The 24003-nt window shown below is 40.3% G+C and overlaps 1 protein-coding gene and 1 pseudogene across 6 annotated transcripts in view; one reads left to right on the top strand and one right to left on the bottom strand.

The window, feature by feature from the left end:
- Positions 1-24003, top strand: part of ATG13 (autophagy related 13) — a 41713-nt gene that overhangs the window by 5509 nt on the left and 12201 nt on the right. For all 6 annotated transcript variants that reach the window (XM_037522365.2, XM_037522360.2, XM_037522359.2 and 3 more), the window contains 8 exons: positions 13122-13203; positions 14153-14233; positions 14974-15093; positions 17296-17342; positions 18858-18998; positions 21759-21799; positions 22552-22648; positions 22983-23081. In XM_037522365.2, the coding sequence (XP_037378262.1) occupies positions 13135-13203; positions 14153-14233; positions 14974-15093; positions 17296-17342; positions 18858-18998; positions 21759-21799; positions 22552-22648; positions 22983-23081 (695 nt within the window). In that variant the 5' untranslated portion in view covers positions 13122-13134. The remainder of the gene's footprint in view (positions 1-13121; positions 13204-14152; positions 14234-14973; positions 15094-17295; positions 17343-18857; positions 18999-21758; positions 21800-22551; positions 22649-22982; positions 23082-24003) is intronic.
- Positions 3472-9046, bottom strand: LOC119254313 (40S ribosomal protein S2-like; annotated as a pseudogene).

Here is a 24003-nt window from a genome sequence, read left to right as displayed (position 1 = left end):
TGCTCACCCGCTAGAGTGGCCAAAATCTAAACCCTTAACAACACCAGAGGATGGCAAGGCTGTGGAGCAGCAGGAACTCCTTCATTGTTGGAGGGAAGACAAAATGGGATAGCACTTTTGGAAGACTCTTTAAAAATTTCTTAAACATACTCTTACCATATGATCCAGTAATTGTACCCTTTGGTATTTACCCAAAGTAGTTGAAATCTCATCCCCAGCGGGAGGTTGGAGACCTCACTGGAGAAATTTAATGTCCTTGGGGGAAAAAATCTGTATATTGACACTTGAGGTTTCTTTTCAGTTGAAAAAATAAAGGGGAGGGCCGATTTCCTTTAACTACCAGCCTCACTCTTGTACCCTAAGTTTCTGTCTTGTTCCCTCATGCTCAAGTATGAATGAGGTAGCCAGACTTTCTTGATGTAAGCTTCTAACATGACTGTCAGTGGTTTTCATGCCCAGGGAAGAAGTTGCTCAGGAGTTGAGAGTGAGCATGTCTCATGCAGGCTTTGATGATCTTACTGATTCAGTGTTGCCAGAAAGCAGAAGTCCAGTGTTCTAACTTAAGGGAGGAACACTTAGTTCTTCCTGAGGGGAGTCACAGAGGGGTGTAGGACCATGAATGGGTCTGACTGCTGCTTCTGTGGATTTTCAAGCAGGCCTCCTGTTTTCAGCTCCATCTGTCTCTCTACTTTAGGAGATAACTGAGGGATCAGATACCTGATCCCTCTAATTCCTAAGCTTTTCTTGTGTTCTTTGGTTGGAAGAGCTTCCTTTGTGTAGGTTACTCCCACTGCTGATTTGGATTATCAGTCCTGCTCTGGTCATTCAGTTATCTGTTCTTTTGATGCTGTTATCTCTGAGCCTGTTCTTCATGTGTTTATACATTTTTTTATAGTGACTCCCCCTTTTTATCATTTAAATGATGTTTTCAGGAATGAGCGGAAATAAACTGAAACTATCATGCTTAATCTATTCACTCCTCCCTGCCTAACATTTTGTTAACACCTTTCATTTCTTATTTCCTCTTGTGTTCTGCCTTTGGGGTTTAATAGCTTTTATATTTCTGTGCTTTTAATTGGTGATTGGGAAAGATAGTTGAGAATTTTTTTTTAATTGACTTCACTAAAAAATCAAGAGTCAGGGTCCTCCCTGGTGGTGCAAGGGGTTAAGTCTCAGCATTGTGAAGCTATAGCCAGCCACTGTAGCACCAGTCACTATAGCAGTTCAATACCCAGCCAGCGAGCTACCCACATGGCGCAGCAGACCTCTTCTGTCTCTCCTGCTGCTCCCCTCGACAGTGTATTTCGGTCAGTCTGCCTATTCTGTTCCCTCTGTCTCGATGATTTCTCTTGCCCCCCACACCTCTGGCCTGTACCCCAGATCTTGTATGCATAAATAAATAAATCTTAAAATACAGTAGTCAGTATTTGAACCCCTGAAAGCAGTCAAATTTTACTCTGTGAGAATTGTTTTCCCTAAACACAAGTTTGTTGTGGGTCTAAAATGTAAAGAAATGTGGATGCTGAATATGGGTAGAGGAAGACAAATGCTGGAATTTAATCACTTCACTGATTTCTGAAGACTACAGTGTGGAAATGTAAATGCTCTATACTGTTCTTCTTCATCTGGCTCCTTGGTTATTAGTGTGGGTAGAAGAGATAAATGTTTTTATCTGTCTATTTCAATAGGATTCTTAAAATTTTTTCATTTAAAATTAGCATTTCAGTAAAAGTAAATTCAAGATCTACTTCCAGCTAAGTGCTTCCCTTAGTTGATTACTCATTTATGTTTGAATTGTTTTGTAGAATCTCCTGTGTGGTATATGGGTGTTGGTGAGTATATCCATTACAGAGCAATTTATTTATTTAATGGTATCCTGTGTATGCTTGTGGGCATTAAAATGCAAACAACATAAAATCTACCATCTTAACCATGTTTTCATTTATTCTTAACCATTTTTAAGAGTACAGTTCAGTTGTATTTAATACGTGGTGTATAGCCTCCCCCACCACGGATGTCCATGAAGTTTTCATTTTGTAAAACAAACAACATCTATTAAGCAATAACTCCCCTTGCTTTCCTCCCCCAGTCCCTGTCATTATACTTCTGGTCTCTGTGAATCTGACTACTCTTAAGTAGCTCATAAATGGAATCAGTGTATTTGTGGTTTGGTGATTACCTTATTTCACTTAGCTTAATGTCTTCAAGATTCCCCATGTTATCGCATGTGGCAGAATTTCCTTCCCTTTTTAAGGCTGAATAATATTCCATTGTATATATGCACTAAGTTTTGCTTACCTATTATATATATATATTTTTTTAAGATTTATTTATTTATGCATACAAGAACTGGGGTACAGACCAGAGGCATGGGAGAGGGTGAGAGGATTCACCAGAGACAGAGTGGGGAACAGAACAGGCAGACTGACTGAAATACACTGCTGAGGGGAGCAGCAGGCGAGACAGGAGAGGTCTGCTGTGCCATGTGAGTTGCTTCCTGGCCGGGGATCGAACTCGTGCTGCAGTGGCTGCGGATTGCTTCGTGGATTGCATCTTAACCCCTTGTGCCCCCAGGGAGGCCCTATTATATTTTTAGATAATTGTTTACAAACACTTTAATGTGATACATATAGTGTACATGTTCTAAACACATTTGGAACCTCAACAACAGTTATTTGTTGTTATAAACTTCTATTCATGAAAATGATATGCAGAGAATGTTGCTAAATTGAAATTACTATTCAAGATAGTTTTCATTATTTATTAAATACCTTCAGTTTTGAAGAAAGGCCTTAAATGAGGTTATTTCTCAAATGAGGAAAACTACAAGTGGTGAGTCTTGGGAAAATAGGTGTTAATGAAGCTTGAAGGGACAGCAGTATTTGTGGGAGCATTAAGATATATAAATATATCGTAGACCTAATTAAGCCATTTTAGAAAAAGGTGACACTTGATAAATTTAATCAAACATATGTGAGTGGAAACCACATAGAATTTTCTAAAAATATCTGAAATTATACATAGTAATTGGGTTATGTCTCTAAGGACAAAAATAACTAATAAAGAAGGTATGTAGTTCTGATGAGTTTACATGTTCAGCATATTATCAGGAAAAGGACAAGAAATTTAAAGGCTTGTGGAAGAGTTTGTAACATAATTAAGAGACTAGAATGCTCAGAGGTAAAATGACTTCGACTTGAATTCAATGGTGACCTTAAAGACCCTCCTTTGGCTTAGTTTTCTCATAGTTGATGCACTTGCCCCATCAGGGAGTCTCTACCCTTAATGTGGACAGTCATGTTGGTAATTATAACATGCTGGTGACAGTAGCTAATATGGGCAGTGGTTCTGCAGAGTCCAAAGAAAGTCAAGTACATACATTGTCAGTGAAGAAGGCCTATAGATTCCTTTTCTTAAAACAAAAACAAAAAAAAAAAAAAAACACACAAAAAAACCTCCAAATTTAATTCCCTATTTCTCTTGTATAAAAACTATGTGTTGGAAGAATAAAACGTATGTGGTGGCCGGAGCCTGGTTCCATAGCTGGGAGATTCTGGTGTGGGTCTTTATAAGATGATAGGGAGATTTGGTGAACATGGTCCCTTTCCAGAGTTCAGGGTGCGGTAGCTGTAGATCTTGGAGATGGCATCAAAGGTGGTCTTGGCAACGTTGGCCATGGTGGCAGTGCAGCCCTGATTGAGGTGTAGCAGTCAGTACAGCCATGAGCAGCAGCTTCTTGGGTATAACTGTACTGAGGCTATGCCAGTGCCAGAGGGCAGGGAGGAGACCCGCCAGCATAGAGCAACAGCACTGGTCACCTTGCAGGGGATGGCGTGGGGTTTACTGATCTCATTCCTCCAGTGATCAAACCACACAGGAAGAATAGAGAGCCGGGCTAGAATAATGGCCCCTTGGGTGGCCAAGGCTACCTCCTTGGAGCACTTAACAGGGAGACCAACTTGTCTGTTGTCCCTGATGGTGATAAATGCCTTGAACCTGATCCGTTGTTTAGCACTGGTCTGCCTTTGCCAGGTGCGCAATCTTCAAAACCTTCTACTTAAAGGATGGCCCTGCGGGGGGTGGGGAGTGAAAAACCAATGATTTCAGATTCCTTGATGGGCAAGGAAGAGATAGATATCTTCCAGGGACTTGATCTTCATGTCCAGGTCGGTGATAGGGATCCACTTCTTGTCCTTGTCTCCACCAGCCTTTGCTTCAGGACTTAATCATAGCCCCAGAGCACTGTGGCCTCCCATTCTGGGGCCTCCTGCAGCACTTGCATTGTCTGTTCTTTGGCACGTTCTTGGAATAGACGCTCTGTAGATTCTTGGTTGCATAATTTCATCTATTTTTTTTTAAGATTTATTTATGCATACAAGAACTGGGGTACAGCCCAGAGGTGCAGGGGGTAAGAGGATTCACCAGTGACAGAGTGGGGAGCAGAACAGACAGATTGACTGAAATTCCCTCTGAGGGGAGCAGGATGCAAAACAGGAGAGGGTGCAAACCTGCCTACTCTAAATGGGTTCTGCCATCCGCTGCATCAACACAAAACATATGAGACTTTAATGGGAAGGAACTTTAATACAATTAGTAAACAATACAAGAAAGACAAAGAATCTGTTAGGGGGAAATGATCTCCTGAGTTAATCCCATACAGGCTTTGTGGACCCCACCCCCACTCCAGACTAAAGCCATCAAGACATTGGGAAAGACAAATCCCATCACCACCAAGGGAGGGTGGCTGGGACCTGAGGGTGGAGTTGGGTAGCCAGGTTGGATATAAAAACCAAACACGTGGGCCTTGGGCTCTCTCTGGCTCGTGATCGCTCGCCTCCTGGCTTCACCGCTCCTGGCTGGCGGCCAACTCTGAGAGCGCCATTTTGGGATTCCCGATCGGCGGATCGGGTAGGACTCATTTAAAACTTTGTCTCCCACTTTTCTCCCAGAGCTGTACATTTCCTCATTTCCCCTTCCCTTGTAAATAAACCTTTTATTAACCTTTCACGTGTGCCTGCAGTAGAGCATTGATAAGTCCTTTTAAGCGCGCGGGTGAGGACCCACAGTCAGGCACCCCGTTTTGTATCGGGGTTGCTCTACAACAAATCTAGTTTCTAAATCAAGCACCCAAAGTTACCTGTCTCCTCGTGGGTAAAAGTCCACCCAAGCAGGATTGGCCCAGAGCAAGGCCCCAAAGCCTGCCACAAGTCTAAAGCACCTTCCAGTGGGGACCCACAGAAAAGGATCAGAAATAACCAGTCAAGTCTGGAAGGAAAAGAGCAAAATCAAAATTAAGACAAAAACCACCATTGTCACCTCCCCACGGGTCTCTCACCTACATCTGTGTCACCCAGTCCATGACCAAAAGGCAAGCGCAGTTTCTTCATGTGTCTCTCGGCTCCATGTGCCTCCTCCAGGTCCTCTTCTGGCTCCATCCTGCTTCCTTCCTTCCTCAGTCTCCTCTGCAGCTTCTTCTCTCCCTGTTCATCTCCACCCTTCCTTGGGTGGGGCAGGAAACCTGGAACCTCCCCATTTCCTGGGGACCACCCTGTTACAATTTCAGTGCCCAAGATCTTTCCTGAAGGAAAGTACCAGCAATCCTCTGGTTACTTTTCAAAAATAAGTTCAACTGTTTATCCTGCTGACTTTGCATGGGGAATATTAAAATTCAGATTAATGAGTTTGCTGAAAGGTCTGGAGCATAGGAGCAATGTGATTACATAATGTTTTATTTATTAAGATTAGTCTTTCAGGGCCTCCCTGGTGGCGTGGGGGTTGAGTCTCAGTGATGGCCTGAGTTCCATCCCCGGCCAGGGAGCTAGCCCAAATGGCTCAGCAGACCTCTCCTGTTTTGCCTGCTGTTCCCCTCAGCAGTGTATTTCAGTAGATCTGTCTGATTGTTATAGGACAGGGAGAGGGGCAGCCCAAGCCCCACAAACCTGCCTATTCTAAATGGGTTCTGCCATTCGCCGCATCAACACAAAACATAGGAGACTTTAATGGGAAGGAACTTTAATTAAACTAGGAAACAATACAGGTAAGGCAAAGAGTCTAGTTTCTAAATGAAGCACCCAAAGTTACCCGTCCCCTCGTGGGTAAAAGTCCATCCATATGGGATTGGCCCAGAACAAGGCCCCAAAGCCTGCCACAAGTCTAAAGCATCTTCCTGTGGGGACCCACAGAAAAGGGTCAGAAACAACCAGACAAGCCCGGAAGGAAAAGAGCAAAATCAACATCAAGATAAAAGCTGCCATTGTCACCTCCCCATGGGTCTCACCCACGTCTGTGTCACCCAGTCCACAACCCAAAAGACAAGCGCAGTTTCTTCACGTGTCTCTAGGCTCCATGTGCCTCCTCCAGGTCTCCTTGCTCCATCCTGCTTCCTTCCTTCCTCAGTCTCTTCTGCAGCTTCTCCTCTTCCTGCTCAGCTCCACCCTCCCTTGGGTGGGGCAGGGAACCTCCCCCTTTCCTGGGGACCACCCTGTTACATGATCTGCTCCCCATTCTGTCTCTGGTGGGTCCTCTCATCCTCCCTCCCTCCCCAGCCTGCAACCCAGTTCTTCTGTGCAAAAATAAACAAACAAAATCTAAAAAAAGAGAGAGAGAGAGAGAGAGAGTAGTCTCTCAGTGGTTTGCCTGAGGTTTACAGTGTTTTTTTTTTTTTTAAGATTTATTTATTTATTCATACAAGCACTGGGTACAGTCAGAAGCGCGGGAGGGAGGGTGAGAGAAATATACAGCTGAGGGGAGCAGCGGGCAGCAGGAGAGGTCTGTGCGCCATGTGGCACCCTCGCCCGGTGGCCAGGGATCGAACCCCGCTCAACCGCTGCGCCCCCGGGGAGGCCCTACAGTGTAATTTAGAAGAAGGTGTTGGGGAGGGAAAAACTTTCCTGTACCTTCTTAATTCAGTACCTGGGGGAGGGACACCTATGAATTAAACTGAAGACAGATTAGCAAAACTAAAGAGAGTGTTTTAAAGGCTGCAAAATATTTGCAACAGGAGCATTCAAAATGGTGGTTAGAATTTAGGAATTAAGCCTAATTTAGTGGGGGAAAGGAGTGGGGAGATAAGACCTTTATGGGAAGAACAAATAGGTTTTTTTTTAGGAAAGACAAACGGGTCTTTAAGACAACAAGGGGAGATAAGAAAGTTTGTGCTAGCATTTGTTTATATAGGTGCAATGGTCTTTCCATCTTCAAGATTGACATTTATGATGGGTTATTATTGGTCTCTCTCTTGGGAGTAGAATCCAACACAAAATGGGAATTTATGGTAGTCCTCATTTCTCAGAAGTTTTTCCTTTTAGTTAGATAAAGAAAACTTCAAGTTTTCTTTCTACATCTGTTGAATCTCAAATGTCTTCATCTTAAAATAATCTTCATGCCAAAGTGGCATATTTTGGAATGCCATATCCTGATCCCCTGCAAAGATCAAGTAACTCACCAAGTGAGTCTCTTCCAGATAAAAAATGAGACAGGGATACAGTGGTATTTATGGAAATGAAAATGAAGCAAATGTAAAGGATTTTGTAGAAAAAGAGTTCCAAGGATTAGTAACTGCCTAGTACAGTACAGACAGAAAACAGAGAAGAATTTGTAAATTTGTAAATCACTTTTTTAAAATTTATTTTTTATTTATTTATGCATACAAGAACTGGGGTATAGGCCAGAGGTGCGGGGTTCAGGGCTGTAAGAGGATTCACCAGAGACAGAGTGGGGAGCAGAACAGGCAGATCTACTGAAAGTCACTGCTGAGGGGAGCAGCAGGCGAGACAGGAGAGGACTGCTGTGCCTTGTGGGTTAGCTCCCTGGCCAGGGAGCTGCCTATAGCTGTGCAGTGGCTGCCTATAGCTTCACAGTGCTGAGACTAAACCCTGGGCCACCAGGAGGCCCATAAATCACTTTTTAATGTTTGCATCAAATTTCCCTTTCTATTCCTTGGTGCATTCAAAGAAGGAATTTTGCAAAGAGCAAAGCATAGGGTAAACTTTATATTGCATTTACATTGTAAAAGATGAATTAACTGATTGATGGACTAGCCTAAGGGAACAGCAAGCACTGATGCCTGAGAGAACTTTTTCCCTATTGGAGACCTCACCCTTTTTAGCTCAATAAATAACTGTGGTTACATAATCCTTTTAGTGCTTCTAGTGGCAGAAAAAGTCACGAGTCATTGTGCCATTATAATGTTTGCATTGGTAGATGCTTTGGTGGTGGGAACATAATTCCCCACTTGAGTGTAAAATAAGGGCATTACAGTCCTCCAGCAACTCTTAGCTCTGTTGTGTTGCTTCAGGGCCTTGAATTGGTTAACCCTTTTAAAAGGTCTTTTTTATCTTGATTTTAACATTCATTAGTTAGTGTTCCTTTTAACCTAAATTAGGAAGGTCTGAAGGTGGGTATACATTTCAAACAATAGGCCCCAGAAGAGCAGTCCTTTATAATTTGGATCACTTTAGGCTTTAACTTATTCTTGATCACAGGGACTCTCCTGTGGCTTCTTATTCAGTTATTTCTTCTCTCAGGTGTTTTATTTCTCTTTCATTGTTTTCTATCCCCACTCCCATAACCCCATCAATTTGCTCTTTTATCCCTATTTTACAGGGAAAATCCTTTTAACAGAACAGCTTGAGAGCTTTTCCTAAATTCTTCCCATAAGTAACTGAATCCATTCCTCACTATCACTCTGAGAAACCATACTCTTCACAGTCATTAGCAACATAATGCCAAGCCCAGTGGCCTTTTTCTCACCTCCTGAGAATGAAGGAAACCAGAATATGTCATCCCCAAATATGTCTCTTTGACTTATTTAGAGCCGAAGGCAATTAAGAAGCAGCAAATGCAGAACCTCTCTACCCTCCCTTTTCTTCCGGAGGGCAGGATATAAATTCTTCCTTTACTGGAGTCTCCTTTTACTTGAGACTCTTTATCAGCCCAGAGAAGAATCTGCAAACAAACCTTACTCCATTAGTTTCTTCCCATGTATTTACCTTCCCATAATTTGCTGCTCTTGGGTCCCTAAAACTTCTTTCCTTTGTCCTGTCATTCCTCTACAAATTTGTTGTTCTTTATTGGAAACCCCATATAACCTGCAGTTCTAAACCTGAACTTTGAGTTACTTTTCATTGAGGTTTCTCCTAAGTGCGTGATTAAATGTTGCAAGTGTTAAGAAACATTTTATCTTTTGTTAATTTGTCTTTCTATTAGAAAAATTAACAAAAGTTGAAATCCTAAAATAGGTAGGGGAAAAGTTTTGCTTCCTCTGCACAAATTTTACATTGTCTGTCTTTTTCTTCTGTCTTGAAACTTTTATTTCTCCTGGATTTCGATGAAAATTGCTCAGAAATCACTTTGACTTGTTCTAACATTTCTATTTATGATTCTTTTATGCAGATATTTTATTAGGGTCTTTGTTGTTTTCTTTTTTCTAATTCCCTCAATGATTTAACCTACTGCTATAGCTTTTTAACTCTTCTTTTTTGAAATTATTCACTCTGTCTCCAACTTTAACATCAGCCTTTACTTTTTCCATTAGTTTCAGACTTGGATCTATTAAATAAACTGGACCAATTGGCTAAAAATAATGAACCTCAATCCTAATCTTACACCATATATAAAATTTAATTTTAGGTAATGAATCTAAATGTTAAGGGTAAACAATGCTTCTAAAAGAAAATGTAAAATATTTTCATGTCTTTGAGGTCAGCAAAAAAAATTTTTTTTACACAGCATAGTAATAATAACCATAAAAAAGGTTGATAATTTGGATTTATTAAAATTGAGAACCTCTCATCAAAAGACTCCATAAGAGGACAGTGTTTAGCAATAAAAAGAAATGAGTTATCAACATAGAACACACGTAGTTGAATATCAAAATAATTATGCTGAGCGGAAGAAAGCAGAGTATATTCTGTGTGATTTAATTTTTATAAAACTAGAAAATGTACATGAAACTCTGTAGTGGTAGAAAGCATCTCGCAGGCTGCTCAGGCGTGAAGGGTGGAGGGGGAATTACCAAGAAACATGAGGAAATTTTTGGAGAGTGTTGAATATGTTTACTATTTTGTGGTGGTGGTTTACAGTTACATACATGTGTCAAAACTTATTAGTTTCCACACTTCCAATTTGTTGTTTATTGTTAGTTGTACCTTAATAAAGACGTTTTTAATATGATAATAAACAAAGACCACCCAAATGAGAAGAGGCAAAGGCCATTTGTTCAGATCTTTTAATAGTTGGGAGAATTAGCCACCACCACTTGGCAGAGACTCAAAGGAAAGCAGGTAGACCAGTGGTAAGCCTTATAGTAGGAAAAAGGGGAGGCTTTCAGGTATCTCCTGATTGGAAGATGTGTACTTCTACTATGGGAAACCTGTAGGCAGCCTATAACTAGTAGTTTTGCTTCTTAAGCTAATTACTGGAGATATTAGTAAATAGCTAGAATAGTTATTTCCTGGGCTGGCTTCTGTAGCTTGTGTTAGAGCTCTGGTTTTTTGTTTTTGTTTTTTAATATTTAAAGAGCAGGTTTATTAGAAAAGGGATAGGACAGTAAAAGACACTTGCATAGACACAAGCAGGCAGGAAGAGCTGCCCCAAAAGGGACAGGTTTGCTGAGAGAGGCCTGCATGGTTACAGGAGGGTGGCCTTGAGGAGAGCTGCCTCCGCTGAGGGAGGTCAGTGAAGGGAAGTCCTGGCATGGTACAGGTCATGGACAGGCAGGAAGTTGCTGCCCTGCAGGAGAGAGTTGGTGAAAGGAAGCACCTGCATAGTCACAGGTGGGCAGACGGAGTGCTGCCTAGAGCTCTCTTTTATATATGTCGTCTGGCATTGTCTGTCAGTATATTCAGTCTCCCATGAAAATAAACAGATTCCAAAAGGAAGTCAAGCTACAAACTGAGAAAAGATATTTGCAATAGATACACCACAAAGTGTTTATATCTAATACTCATTAAGCTCCTACAATTCAGTAAGAAAGACAATCCAAGTTGTAAAATGTGCAAAAAACTTGAACCTAGTACTTCACAAAAGAAGATATCCAAAGAGCTAATAAACATGAAAAAGTGCAAATAGGGAAAATGCAGTGAGCATTTAATCATTTAATGCAGATTAGATGAGATAACTATCATACCTCTAAAATGAAAGAATTAGCATTCCCAAGTGGTGGTGTAGATGTGGAGCAGGTGGAACTCTCATATGCTGCTGGCATGAGTGTAAATCTGGAAAACTATTTGGCAGTGTCTATAAAGCTAAACATATGTAAACTATGATCCAATATTAACACTCCTGGATTTACCTCTGATAAGCAGTTTATGTCCACCAAGACTTGTGCAAGAACATAACAGCTATTTAGAGGAAACAGCCCAAATGTCTATCAACAGTTCAGTTTTTCAGTGTGATATACATTCACTGTTGATTAACAATGGGGATACATCTGAGAAATATGTCCTTAGGTGATTTTGCCATGCAAACATCATAGAGTGTAATTACACAAACCCATATGATATAACCAACTACACACCTAGGTGATATGATAGTCTATTGGGGTCTTGTTCATATATGTAATCCCTTGTTAACTGAAGTATTGTTAAGTGAGGAATGACTGTATTGAGGACATGGAGTGTTATGTAGCAATGAAAAAGAATAAACTACCACCTGCAGCAATATAGATAAATCTTATAGCCTGCACACAAAAGAGTTAATACTATTTGATTTTATTTATAAGAAATTCAAAACAGACAAAATGAATCTTTGGTGATGGGGTCAAAGTAATGGTTAACTTTTAGAGGGGTTATTAGCTGAGGAGATACAAAGCCTTTTAGATTCTTGGAAATGGACTGTAACCTAATCTAGATTTTGGTCGTATTGGTATTTACATAGAACTGTACACTCAAGATTTGTGTATTTCACTACATGTAAATTATACCTCAATAAAGAACAGTAAGTTGTTGTTTTTTTTAACTTGTACGCATTATTTCCTGTTTCAGCGCTCTCCTTCTGTTCATACCTTTTCTTAAAGCTAGATCTCCCTCTGGGTCCCTGTTTTTGTTAATTGAAACACTATTAAACTTGGTTCCAAGGTACCCAAGTTAAAAACCCTGGCACCCCTTTACATTTTTTCTGCCAAAAGTCCTTAAATCATGTCAACTCTTCCTTTAAAATATTTCCCATCCATGCTGTTTTCAAATCATGTCTGTTCTAGTTTTAACCTTAATCACAAGCCTAATTTATTGCCAGGTATCTAATTGGTTTCCCAGCTTGCTTTTCATATTCAGAACTATTCTACTTCATACCACCAAAGATAATCTGCCTAAAGCACCAGTCATGAGATGCTAGCATTCTGGCTGTGTTACTTCCTCTCAAAAACCTTGAGGGAGGGAGATCCCTGTTTCCTGATACTAGATGCAGATCAGGCTCTAACACTGCATTCAGGGTTCTCGTCTGGCTTGACTTACTCCTCCCCCCTCCAGATACAGTCCTTTGGAAAACCAGAACATTTAATAGTTCCAAATCCATTAGCCCTCTGTTCATGCTCTTCTCCCCCTAAATGATTTCTTCCTCATACCAGCCCCATCTAACAGCTTCAGTCTGCAGGGGGGTTGTGATGTGCTTTATGAAATCCATAACCCCCCTAAAGTTATTCACTGTTTCTATCTATGTGCATTTTTCTGGAGCCTCTAAATCACTAGATTCTCAACTGGGGTTCATAAACCCCCAAATGTTAAGTTTACTTAGTGGTCTTTTAAAGGTTGATAAGCCAACTGATTTTGTGTTTTTGCCATTTTTGTCTTGTTAAAACTTAGTCTGCAATATACTGGGTAATAAAAATTTTTTAATAGGTACGTTGTATTTAAAGCTCATAGTTTGAGATTCAGGTTAAAATGTGTTATCCAGTCTTTGTTTCCTAGATTTAGCTCCTTGTGTGGTGGAATTTATTTTCCTCAGATAGTGTCTTAATATTTTTCACTTGGGTATCTTTAGTCGGGGAATTTTTTTTTCCTCTCCCACATGACTATCCATGAAGTTAGTAGACAATACCATCTCTGTGTATTTTGATGTAGCAATCTCTTTTAAAAGACACTGGTCACATTTTTCTCAACATTTCCCCCCCCCCCCTTTTTTAGATTCCTATAGGCAATGGAAACTGATCTCAATTCCCAGGACAGAAAGGACTTGGACAAGTTCATTAAATTTTTTGCCCTCAAGGTAATATATCCATTCTCTTGAGCTTAAAACTGTTAGAAATAACTTCCTTGCTTCTCTCTTTTTGGAAATATAGCATAACAGCTTGCAGCTTGCCCATTTTAAGGGATACTTCTGTCTGTTGTAAACTAAACTGTGAAGTTTGGGGGCGGTACTGGGGGTGTAACTAAAAAGTAACTTCCAATTTTCCACAGCTACTTGTTCAAAAAAATTTTTTTGCAAGGCTGTTTGCAGAAATGTCAAGCTATTATGCCAGGTTATTGGCACAGAATGTTCTCTTGAGATGGGAACAAAGACTGTGGACTGGAATGGACAGCATTTTGGGCATCTTTCCTGAAGCATCAACTGACTCTGAGATGTCTTACTTTCATTTATTGTTCCCTTCTGGGTAATGAAAAATTAAAACTAAATTTTGAATGATTAGAAGTTTTATTTTCCTGAATCTAAAAATCATTTCCACTCCTATCATTCCTTCCTCTCAACTTACACAGTGCGAGAAAAATCCGTTCAGTAGATTCTGGTTGTAAAATTAATTGGAAGACTTTTGCCATTTGGGCCAAATCACATGAATAATTGCTTAGCTTTAAGTCTACTATGATTATATAAGTGGATGGCAGTGAATATTTAAACCTACGGTTGGACTTATTTCTTTATGGAACTCAAAGCTACCATGTGTCATTTCCCTGCTGCCATGTGAAAATATTACAGAGCCCAAGCTTCAAACTATAAGTCCTCTAATTGGTTGACACGACACCCTCAGGAAAGTCTGTCGTGTTGTAGATTTGTGTAGTGTTTTTCCACTCTGTTCTTGCATGTTTCAAATTCTGCCCTTTCCTGAAGTATAGTAATAACTGGCATCTTTTAAATCCTGCGCTGGGAGGGTTTTAACTTGATCGGGAGACAAATCAGCTTAAACCTTTTCATCCTTGCTTTCTTGTTTTTCTTTTTTTAGACTGTCCAAGTGATCGTCCAGGCTCGACTTGGTGAGAAGATTTGTACGCATTCATCTTCCTCCCCAACAGGTTCAGATTGGGTAAATTTCCTGTTCGTTGCTAAAGGGAATACTGTGGTATTTGTTACAAGAAATCACAGGTGCCGTATTAAGGGATACACTTTATGATATTACTAAATTATAACATTAAATTATTGAATTCCATTTGATCCATTTACCTGGAAACTTCTTTATCGAATGTTGGTCCTGGTTCATTTGGTTCCTGGCTTTCTGCTGTGATAGGTGAAAAAATTTGGTCTTTAGAAAGCATTGTTATCTTTGTGTTTTTTTTTAAAAGATTTACTTATTTTTATACAAGAGCTGGGGTACAGGCCAGAGATGTGGGTGTGTGTGTGTAAAAGGATTCACCAGGGACAGACTGGGAAATAAAATAGGCAGACTGACTGAAATACACTGCTGAGGGGAGCAGCGGGCGAGACAGGAGAGGTCTGCCGCGCCATGTGGGACTCTCCCTGGCCAGCTGGGAATCAAACCCGCGCTGCAGAGGCTGCGGACAGCTTCACAGCGCTGCGTTCAACCCTCTGCGCCACTGGGGAGGCCTCACATTGTTATCTTTGTAATAGGTAAAAAAATTAGCTTTCTTCAACCTGAAGTTTAGAGCTTTGATCAGGCTCTCTCTTAAGAGGAAGAGAGAAGTGAATGAATGTCCTTAATGAGTCCAAGCAATACCTGGGTTACCCAATACACAGTCTTACAACATACTTTAATTTTCCATAATGTTCCTTGTAAATTGGTTAACACAAGTCCCTTTTGTTTTCTAGTTCAATTTGGCAATCAAAGACATCCCCGAGGTTACACATGAAGCTAAGAAGGCACTGGCAGGGCAGCTCCCTGCTGTCGGGAGGTCTATGTGTGTGGAGATCTCTCTCAAGACTTCTGAGGTAAGGTTATGGCCAGGATGACATTAGCTTGGCACACCAGGCTCTTCACACTGTGGTCTGACTCAGCCTTTTTCTTTTCTTTTCAATTTATTTATTTATGCATATAAGAGCTGTGGGCCAAAGGTGCGGGGGATGAGAGGACTCACCAGTGACAGAGTGGGGAACAAAACAGGTGGATCCACTGAAATACACTGCTGAGGGGAGCAGCGGGCAAGACAGGAGAGGTCTGCTGTGCCATGTGGGTATCTCCCTGGCCGGCCAGGACTCAAACCCGGCTGCAGTAGCTGTGGATTGCTTTGCTGAAGCTTAACCCCTTGCACCACCAGGGAGGCCCCCAACTCAGCCTTTTTCCTGCCTTTTCCCTCTTTGAACTTCTCATCTTTCTTTGAGAAGGTTATGGGTTTTGTACTTATTATTCCAACCACTTGGAATAGACTCTCGCTTCATCTTTAGACATATCATCTATATATGATATAACTTTGTTCATCTCTTATCTCTAGAAAATCTAGAGATAACTACTATCTTTAGACTTCCTATGTGCTTTGTTTATATGTTTCTAGAGTATTACTTACTGTGATTTTTAAATGTTTTTTGTTCTACCATATTCCATGTGAGAATGGAGGCATGTATTGTTACAGTAGGCAGTCATTACCTGTTCATATTCTGACCTCTTTTACGCTTGAGGTGAGCAGTTATACCACAGCTGATTTATCTTTGTAATTCTTCAGCTTCCTTTTGAAATGAGGGAAAATATAAATAATCATCTCACCATCCTCAGTGCCTGACACAGTGCCTGGGATGGCATGTCGTAGGCCCTCCATGAATTTTGTTGAATAATTGATGTCAGTGCTCATTCCATGAAACCCTTACTAACAAATAAAACAAAATTTCATATTCATTTTTATTGAATTGCCAGTTGATATATGAATTCTGTAGTGATCCATAGGAGTTCAAAAAGAATCCCCAGAAAAGAACTCTTTCTTCTCCCATGCATCTATGAAATCTGACTATAAATTGTTCTTTTTGTCCTGGAGAAACCACACCAATTTGGACATATCATAACACCCAGTCATCCCTTGATTTTTTGGGAGGAAATTAAAAATTCATTATATCATTAAAAAAATGGCAATATGATAAAAAAGATCTATATTCAGGACACATATCTAAATTTGATCTAGAATAAGTAAGAGTTCTCTATTCCACAAGCTAACTCAAGCTTACTCCTAAACCTAAAAGAATAACCCTGTTCCCACTGATAAGTAAAAAGCTTTCTGGTATGCAGAAGTATGACTGTCATTACCACATGATAAACACTAATCTGTCCAGAGTAACACATAAAGAGGCTGAACAGCTTGTCTAAAAACATCAAACAACTAAAAAACTTTTGAGTGAGAAACTAGTTAAGGTATGTCTTAACTGTGGGTGTCACCCAAAAATAATCTTATTAGAATTGGAGGGAAAAACTGTTCATCATTTAAAGTGTCGGCCTTGCTGAGGAGCAATTTGGAAATATGTATTAAAAGTCTTAGAAACGTGTACTTTTTGAACTAGCAATTCTAATGCTGGAAATTTGCCTTCAATAAATAAATCTTTAAAAAAACAATGGGGGATCAGCTGGATAATTTGATGGTCACATGATGAAATACTATGCAACCATCAAAAACAATTATAAGGAAAATCCATGTTTTGTATATATTTTTTTAAAGGTTTATTTATTTTTATACAAAAGCCGGGGTACAGGCCACATGCGTGGGAGGGTGAGAGGATTCGCCAGAGACAGAGCAGGGAACAGAACAGGCAGACTGACAAAATACACTGCTGAGGGGAGCAGCGGGCATGACAGGAGAGGTCTGCCCGCCATGTGGGGCCCTCGCCGGCCAGCCAGGATTGAACTGGCTCTGCAAAGGCTGCGGACAGCTTCACAGCACAGCGCTCAACCGCCTGCACCACCATGTTTGGTGGAGGCCCCATGTTTTGTATATTAAGAAAAAGATAGGTGACAAAATTAGTATATATGATATGATCTTCCTGCTATTTAGAAAGCAGATTGTATTGAAGTAAATTATAAGTAGATGTCTTGCGTTTTTCTTTTTGCTGTTTATACTTTCCAATATATTGACTGTGTAGTGCTGTGTCATAAGAAAAAAGAGGATTTTTTTTTTTAAATACTAAAAAAAAATCTTTTAATTGTCCCATCTACAGGGAGATTCCATGGAGCTAGAGATTTGGTGTCTTGAAATGAATGAAAAGTAAGTGCTCTGTCTTAGGGTCCTTGCTCGGGGAGGCCGAGGGTAAAGCATATGATGCTGTGTGAAAAGCAGGGCTTTGTTATCAGCATGGGGTGTGGGGCGGCGGGGGGTTTGGGAGGACAGGGGGTGTACTGACCACTTAACAAAGCCAAGATGTCTTTGCTATAATTTTCTTCCTGCTGCACTTCCAGCAGAGTCACAGAGATGACCTTCGGAGGGAGTGTTAGTCCAGAGAGAGACTCAGACACCACAGGGAGAGGAATAGAGAGCGAGCTGAAAAGGATTTGTTGTTTTCCCAGAGTACAGATAGTTCTCTGATTAAATCCCTTGTGAACTCTTGTAACATGACGACCCTGTTTTGTCTGTTCTGGGTGGCAGACATCCAATAAGATTTCCCCTCACTGCTCCTTTTTTCACATACTTGGTTGGACATGGATTGGAAATGCATGTTATTTTCCTCTCTATTTTCTTCTTTCAAGAGAGATTAGCTTATTTCCTGCCTTAAGTTTCAGTTTTCAAAGTGTCTATAGGAAAATTAAAGAAATAGCAACACATCAAAAAACCAAACAGTAATAAGTGTGAGGTGTGGGCATTATTTTTCTTTCTTAAATAGGAAACAATTAATTGCCAGAATATGTCCAAAATTTTTTTTCTATAGAGGCATGTTTTATTTATTTATTTATTTGCTTGCTTGTTTGTTTTGTTTATACATGCACTGGGTACAGTCAGAAGCGCGGGAGGGTGAGAGAATTCACCAGAGCCAGAGCGGGGAGCAGAGCAGGCAGAAGGACCGAAGTACACTGCTGAGGGGAGCAGCGGGCGGCAGGAGAGGTCTGCGCGCCATGTGGGACCCTCCTCCGGTGGCCTGGGAGCAGCCGGGGATCGAACAGGCACCGCAGAGGCCTCGGGCAGCTTCGCAACCCAGCACTCAACCTCTGCGCCACCGTGGAGGCCCAGAATATGTCCAAAATTTTAGACCAGACTTTTCTGCATATTTCCTGCTAGATGTTTAGAGATCAATCTTAGTAAGATAGCACATTGATTCAAATTATGTTTGCATGTTCAGTAATATAATTGCAATATGCAATACTATTTTCTAGTGTGCTGCTTAATTTCCTAGAAAGGTAACTGCTTCAAAACTAGAAAACTTATTGGGTGTCTTGATGTCACCTGCCTTTGTGTAATGATTGAGAAAGTGAAACTTTGGTTACCTTCAACAGTCTTTTGATAAACTGACAATCTGAACCTTTAGTTCAGAACATGTTCTATTGATAAATTTAATTTCGTACCATTCTAGTGTTGCATATACCACTGTCTCTGTTGACTGTAATAGTCTCTAAATGATATAGTTGGACTACAAAGCAAATTATATTCTATTTGAATTCATGAATAATGTTACCAAATTAATCTCAGGTACTACATGCAACATTAAAATATTTCTATACCCATTGATTTCTGTTCTTTGTTTTATGTTAGTTGAATAGGAAAATGCTGATAGTGTCTTTTGCTCCACAGGTGTGATAAAGAAATTAAAGTTTCCTACACGGTGTACAACAGACTGTCATTGCTGCTGAAGTCCCTCCTTGCTATAACTAGAGTGACCCCAGCCTATAGACTCTCCAGAAAACAGGGGCACGAATATGTCATATTGTACAGGTAACCAGCTGCTTACCTTCTTGATTCACTCATCAGCCACATCACCCTGCACTGACCGCATTCCGATGTTCTTGATTAATTCATGGACAGATGGTTGGTTAAACGGTTGATTCTATAGCTTTACTTCGCGTCGCTATCCATCCTCCCTTATGAGTCTTGGCTTTCCAAAACCACCAAGTTCATCATCTTTTATTGATACAGTCATGATTCCTGGGGAGCGGATTTATAACTGAAAACTGGAAAAGGAGTTTAAGACACAAAAATACAGACTCTCTTGGGAGAATTCCATAGCCTTCTATGTTCCAATGTTAAAACTTCTCTCTAACAGCTAATTCAATTTCAGTTTTTAACTAATTATCTGTGGCATAAAGAATTGATCAGTAGTTCTTTAAATATTCTCCTCAGAGTATTTCACCTCAGCACATACATATTGGTGCCTTTTTAATGCATGCATTGTGCTAGGCGTAAGGAAGAACTAGACAGAGACACTAATGATTCTAATCTGATGGGGGAAACAGTTTGGTACATGTTTAATTATAATAAAAAGCAAGATCTGAGAACTGCATAACAGTATCAGGGAAAAGGCACTGGTAGAATACAGGAAGGGAAAGTGTGTTATGGGAGAGACAAATAAGGTCGGCTTCATAGAGGAAGTAACATTCAAGCTAGACCTTGCAGCAGAGTACAGGTAGAACTGAGGGAGAGTGATCCTTGCAGGTGAGGCGCACTGCAGATGGCAAGGCCCAGAATGGGGGAGTAGGGAACGAGCTGTGCTTTGGTTGTCAAAGAGACTGAGTGTGGCTAGAGGACACAGCAGAAAACGTGAGACTAGAGCATGGAAAGGTAGGCATTTTCCAGGACTTTAATACATTCTCTTTTAATTTTCCTAGGTTTAAGATGAGTATTCTATTTGAAAATTACTAGACTTTTATTTAGATATAATAGAAAGGTTACTTTCTAACTCATCTCATTTACTATGCCAAGTCCTCTTCACTTAAGCTCTTTTATGAGTAGCCATACTGCATGACTAGTCATCAGCTCAGTTAACTAGGATTCCTAGTCTATTTTTATATTAGTGTTTAAATCTTGTATCTCTAGAGTAATATAATATTCACTGTTTTATCATTTAGGAGTGCTTTTAGGTACAAATAACTAGGTTAAACCATAGCAGAGTGGATGACCCCAGAGAGTGATTTGCTCTAACAGGTTAACATTAAAGAATAATATTGTCTTTTAACCTGTATGATCTTTTTTCCCCCTGATTGTATAGATTTGATCATGTCACAGTAGAATTATATTCCTTTGAAAACTCATGATTTTTTTTGATCATCAAGACAATTAAAACTTTATTGTTTACTCTCTCTGAAGAAAACTTTTGCCTAGCCCCTGCCTAGCATGCAGAGTATAGCCAAGGAAATGTTTAGCATAATTAATTTCAAGTACCATACCTAGTAGATTCTCTCTTGGCAACACATTATTAACATCAATCCTGAATCACTCTGTGGCTGAAGACTGTACACTGTGGTCAGCAGATCACCTACTTTTTTTTTTTTTTAAGATTTATTTATGCATACAAGAACTGGGGTGCAGGCCAGAAGTGCAGGGGGTGAGAGAATTCACCAGAGACAGAGTGGGGAGCAGAACAGGCAGATCTATTGAAATGCACTGCTGAGGGGAGCAGTGGGTGAGACTGAGAGGTCTGCTGCACCATGTGGGTTAGCTCCCTGCTCGGGGATTGAACTCATGCTGCTGTGGCTGTTGATAGCTTCATGGTGCTGAGACTTAACCCCTTGTGCCACCAGGGAGGCCCTCACCTGCTTGTTTTTATAAAGTTATTTAAAACACAGCCACCCCATTCTCTTATGTGTCCATCTATGACTACTTTTGCAATACAGCAGCAAAGCTCAGTAATTGTGTAGCCTCAAGCCTGAAGTATTTACTACATGGTTCTCTTTTAAAAGTTTGCCAACCCCTGCTTTCAGTTGTTTGTATGAGTGTATTTCAGATATTTTATACATGCCTTTTCTTCCACATCAGACTGTAAAATGTGGGACCTCAGATTAAGATCTATCCTGAATCTTACCCTTAATTTGTCTTTATATCCTCCCTAACATCTAACCATAAGACTTTGTACATTGCTGGAGCTTATTATTTATCTAATAAACCCATATATGTAGTTAATTTTTAACTGTTACTTAAAAAACATAAAAATACATTGTAAGTATTTTTTAATTCAGACTTTTTGCTAATGTAGATTGGTCTTCCCAGAGAGCTCATGAGAAGGTTCCTATGTTTATATTTTCATATATTCAAGATCGTCTTACCTCTAACTTTATGATGGGCAAGATTTTTTAAATTTCTAAACCAGTTTCCTTTGGGATGACTGGTTGTAAGCATAGAGATAGTCAAAGACCTCTCTTCACAATTTAGTTTTTTCTAATAGTATTCCCAGATCCATTTACTAATTTTATGTATATATTCTTATTTCCCAGTAGGTGTTCTATTAAAACACATTTCAGGAGCAGGAGGAAGAAACTTAAATAGCAGTTTCCACTTAATTATTATTTTCCTCACTTTTTAATCATCTTCATATATATGCCCTTGCCTGAAGCTTAACTGAAGTAGTGTCATCATCACGCCGTTAGGGGAGGTGTTCACGCAGATAAGGGAAGAGGGTTGGTTGGTTTGTTTTGTTTCTAGGTGTTTTGACTATGGAGGCCCTTAAAATAAAAAGGTAACATTTATTTTTTTTCCCTACAGGATATATTTTGGGGAAGTTCAGCTAAACGGCTTAGGAGAAGGTATGAATCAAGGCTGAAAATCATTTGTAGTGTTAAGAGCTCTCCTGTCTTTACAGATGGACTTGGATGATGCCTGTAGTAACATGTAACTTGTATCCTTAATATTTATACTATAAGTAAGGAAAATATAAGGTAGGTAAGTGATCTAGAGAACTGCCAGGGAACATCTAAGTGATTCCTGAAGTTCCAATAACTCAATATTCTTTCTTTTTATATAATTGTCTGTTCTTCTTATTTTCTACAATGATTGTTATACATTTCTGTTGAGCATCAACATGTTTGAAAAATTGGAAATGAGGCTGGGGAAAACCAGGAGAGCTTGCTGGAAGTATTACCTGCAAGGCCCTGGCTCTTTTCTAAACTTAGTTCTGAGGTGGCAGCTTGGGTGGGAGTGCTGTTTCTTGAGATGTTTGTATGACAGACTCCTAGTGCCCCTTCCCTGTCTCTTTGGACATGTGACACATCTGGGCAGGACTTGTGCAAGCTTTAGGATTAGCAGTTGTTTTACCTCTTTGAAGGCAGTTTTATGTGGAAATATAAGGTCAATATAGTATTAATTGAAAGAAAAAATATATGTGTGTGTGTGTGTGTGTGTGTATATATGAAATTGAGGTTGCTGCACTTCAGTTGCTAAGTTGGTAATGCTAGAGGTTATACAATAGACTGATTTAGAGAAAGACAGACTGAGAATGGTGGTGTGGGGCTTGTCAGTATTCTCTAGGAAAAAGCTAATAATTTATCTCTTCTCCTAGGTTTCCAGACAGTTCGTGTTGGAACAGTGGGCACACCGGTGGGCACCATCACTCTTTCTTGTGCTTACAGAATTAACTTGGCATTCATGTCCACCAGGTGAGGAAGAGCCTTGGAATTCAAAGGAACTGTTCTAAAGGTTTTCCCCCACAAACCCCAAAGTGCAGCCTATAATTCATCTTTGCCACTGCTGAAATCAGCCCCCTTCAGAAGAATAAAATCAAGAAAAAGTGGTTTCCAGATTGGAGAATCTGCATGTCCCCAAACCAATTTGTCCAGAACATAGAGTTCTTGGTTTACGGTTAGGGATGTAGTAGTCAAGGCTCTGTTGGCTCCTGCCAACAGATAAAAAGGTCAGGGGTCTCTGAGGACTTGTGAGGGGGTGCTCGCAAGGCAGTCTAACCAATACTGTAATCTGCTTTTTGTATTACAGGCAGTTTGAGAGGACCCCACCTATCATGGGCATTATCATTGATCATTTTGTGGATCGTCCCTACCCCAGCTCCTCACCCATGCATCCCTGCAATTACAGGTGAGGAATAGTAAGGACACTCCTCTAAACCATAGCAAGGAAAAGAAAAAGTGGGCAGAGGGTAGCAAGGGGGGATACCCCACATGGAAAGAAATGAAGTAATTAGCTTCCCTTCTTGCTGCTGCCTGTTAGGTACATCAAGATTTGGGGTATACAGAATGTCTCAGGACATTTTGCATCTTTTTTTTTTTTTTAAGATTTTTTTTTTATAGTTTCCTTTTTTTTTTTAAGATTTATTTTTTTATTTATACAATAGCTGGGGTACAGGCCAGAGGCGAGGGAGGGTGACAGGATTCACCAGAGACAAAGCAGGGAGCAGAACAGGCAGGCGGACTGAAAGCACTGCTGAGGGGAGCAGCGGGCGCGACAGGAAATGTCTGCCGCACCATATGGGAATCTCTCTGGCTGCATGGGAATCGAACCCGTGCTGCAGAGGTTGCGGACAGCTACACAGTGCTGTGCTCAACCCGCTGCGCCACTGGGGAGACCCCATTTTGCATTTTGACAGTAGTGATTTGACTTTTCTTAGTGGCAGATTACTTAGAGACAACGAGAGTGACAGTGATTTGTGGCATGTTCTTGCATAATAAATTGTTTTCATCTCACGCAGTTCAGCTATACATCAGAATCAAATGTCTCTGGGCCTAGGTCCCAGAAAACAGAATTCTCTAGAGGTAGGGATCAGTGTATATTCAGAAAAGATACCACCTTTATGTGAGGACTTGTGAAGTTGGATGGGCTTGTGTTTAGAGTCTGCACTTTGTTTATTAACAATTCTTTGAGATCCTAAGTCTGGCCCCCAGCACTGGCCAATACTTTCTCACATAGTATGTCAGGTAAGATGTTTTGTTTTTTTTTTTTTTTTTTTTTTTTTTTAATAGAGGCATGTTTTGGTTTTATTTATTTATTTATTTGTTTGTTT

This window comes from Talpa occidentalis, unplaced genomic scaffold, assembly GCF_014898055.3.
Source record: "Talpa occidentalis isolate TD23 unplaced genomic scaffold, MPIMG_talOcc4v2.1 talOcc4.3, whole genome shotgun sequence".
In the NCBI taxonomy this organism is placed as follows: domain Eukaryota; kingdom Metazoa; phylum Chordata; class Mammalia; order Eulipotyphla; family Talpidae; genus Talpa; species Talpa occidentalis.
Note: the sequence above shows the minus strand (reverse complement) of the source record. Positions and strands in the feature narration are given on the sequence as shown.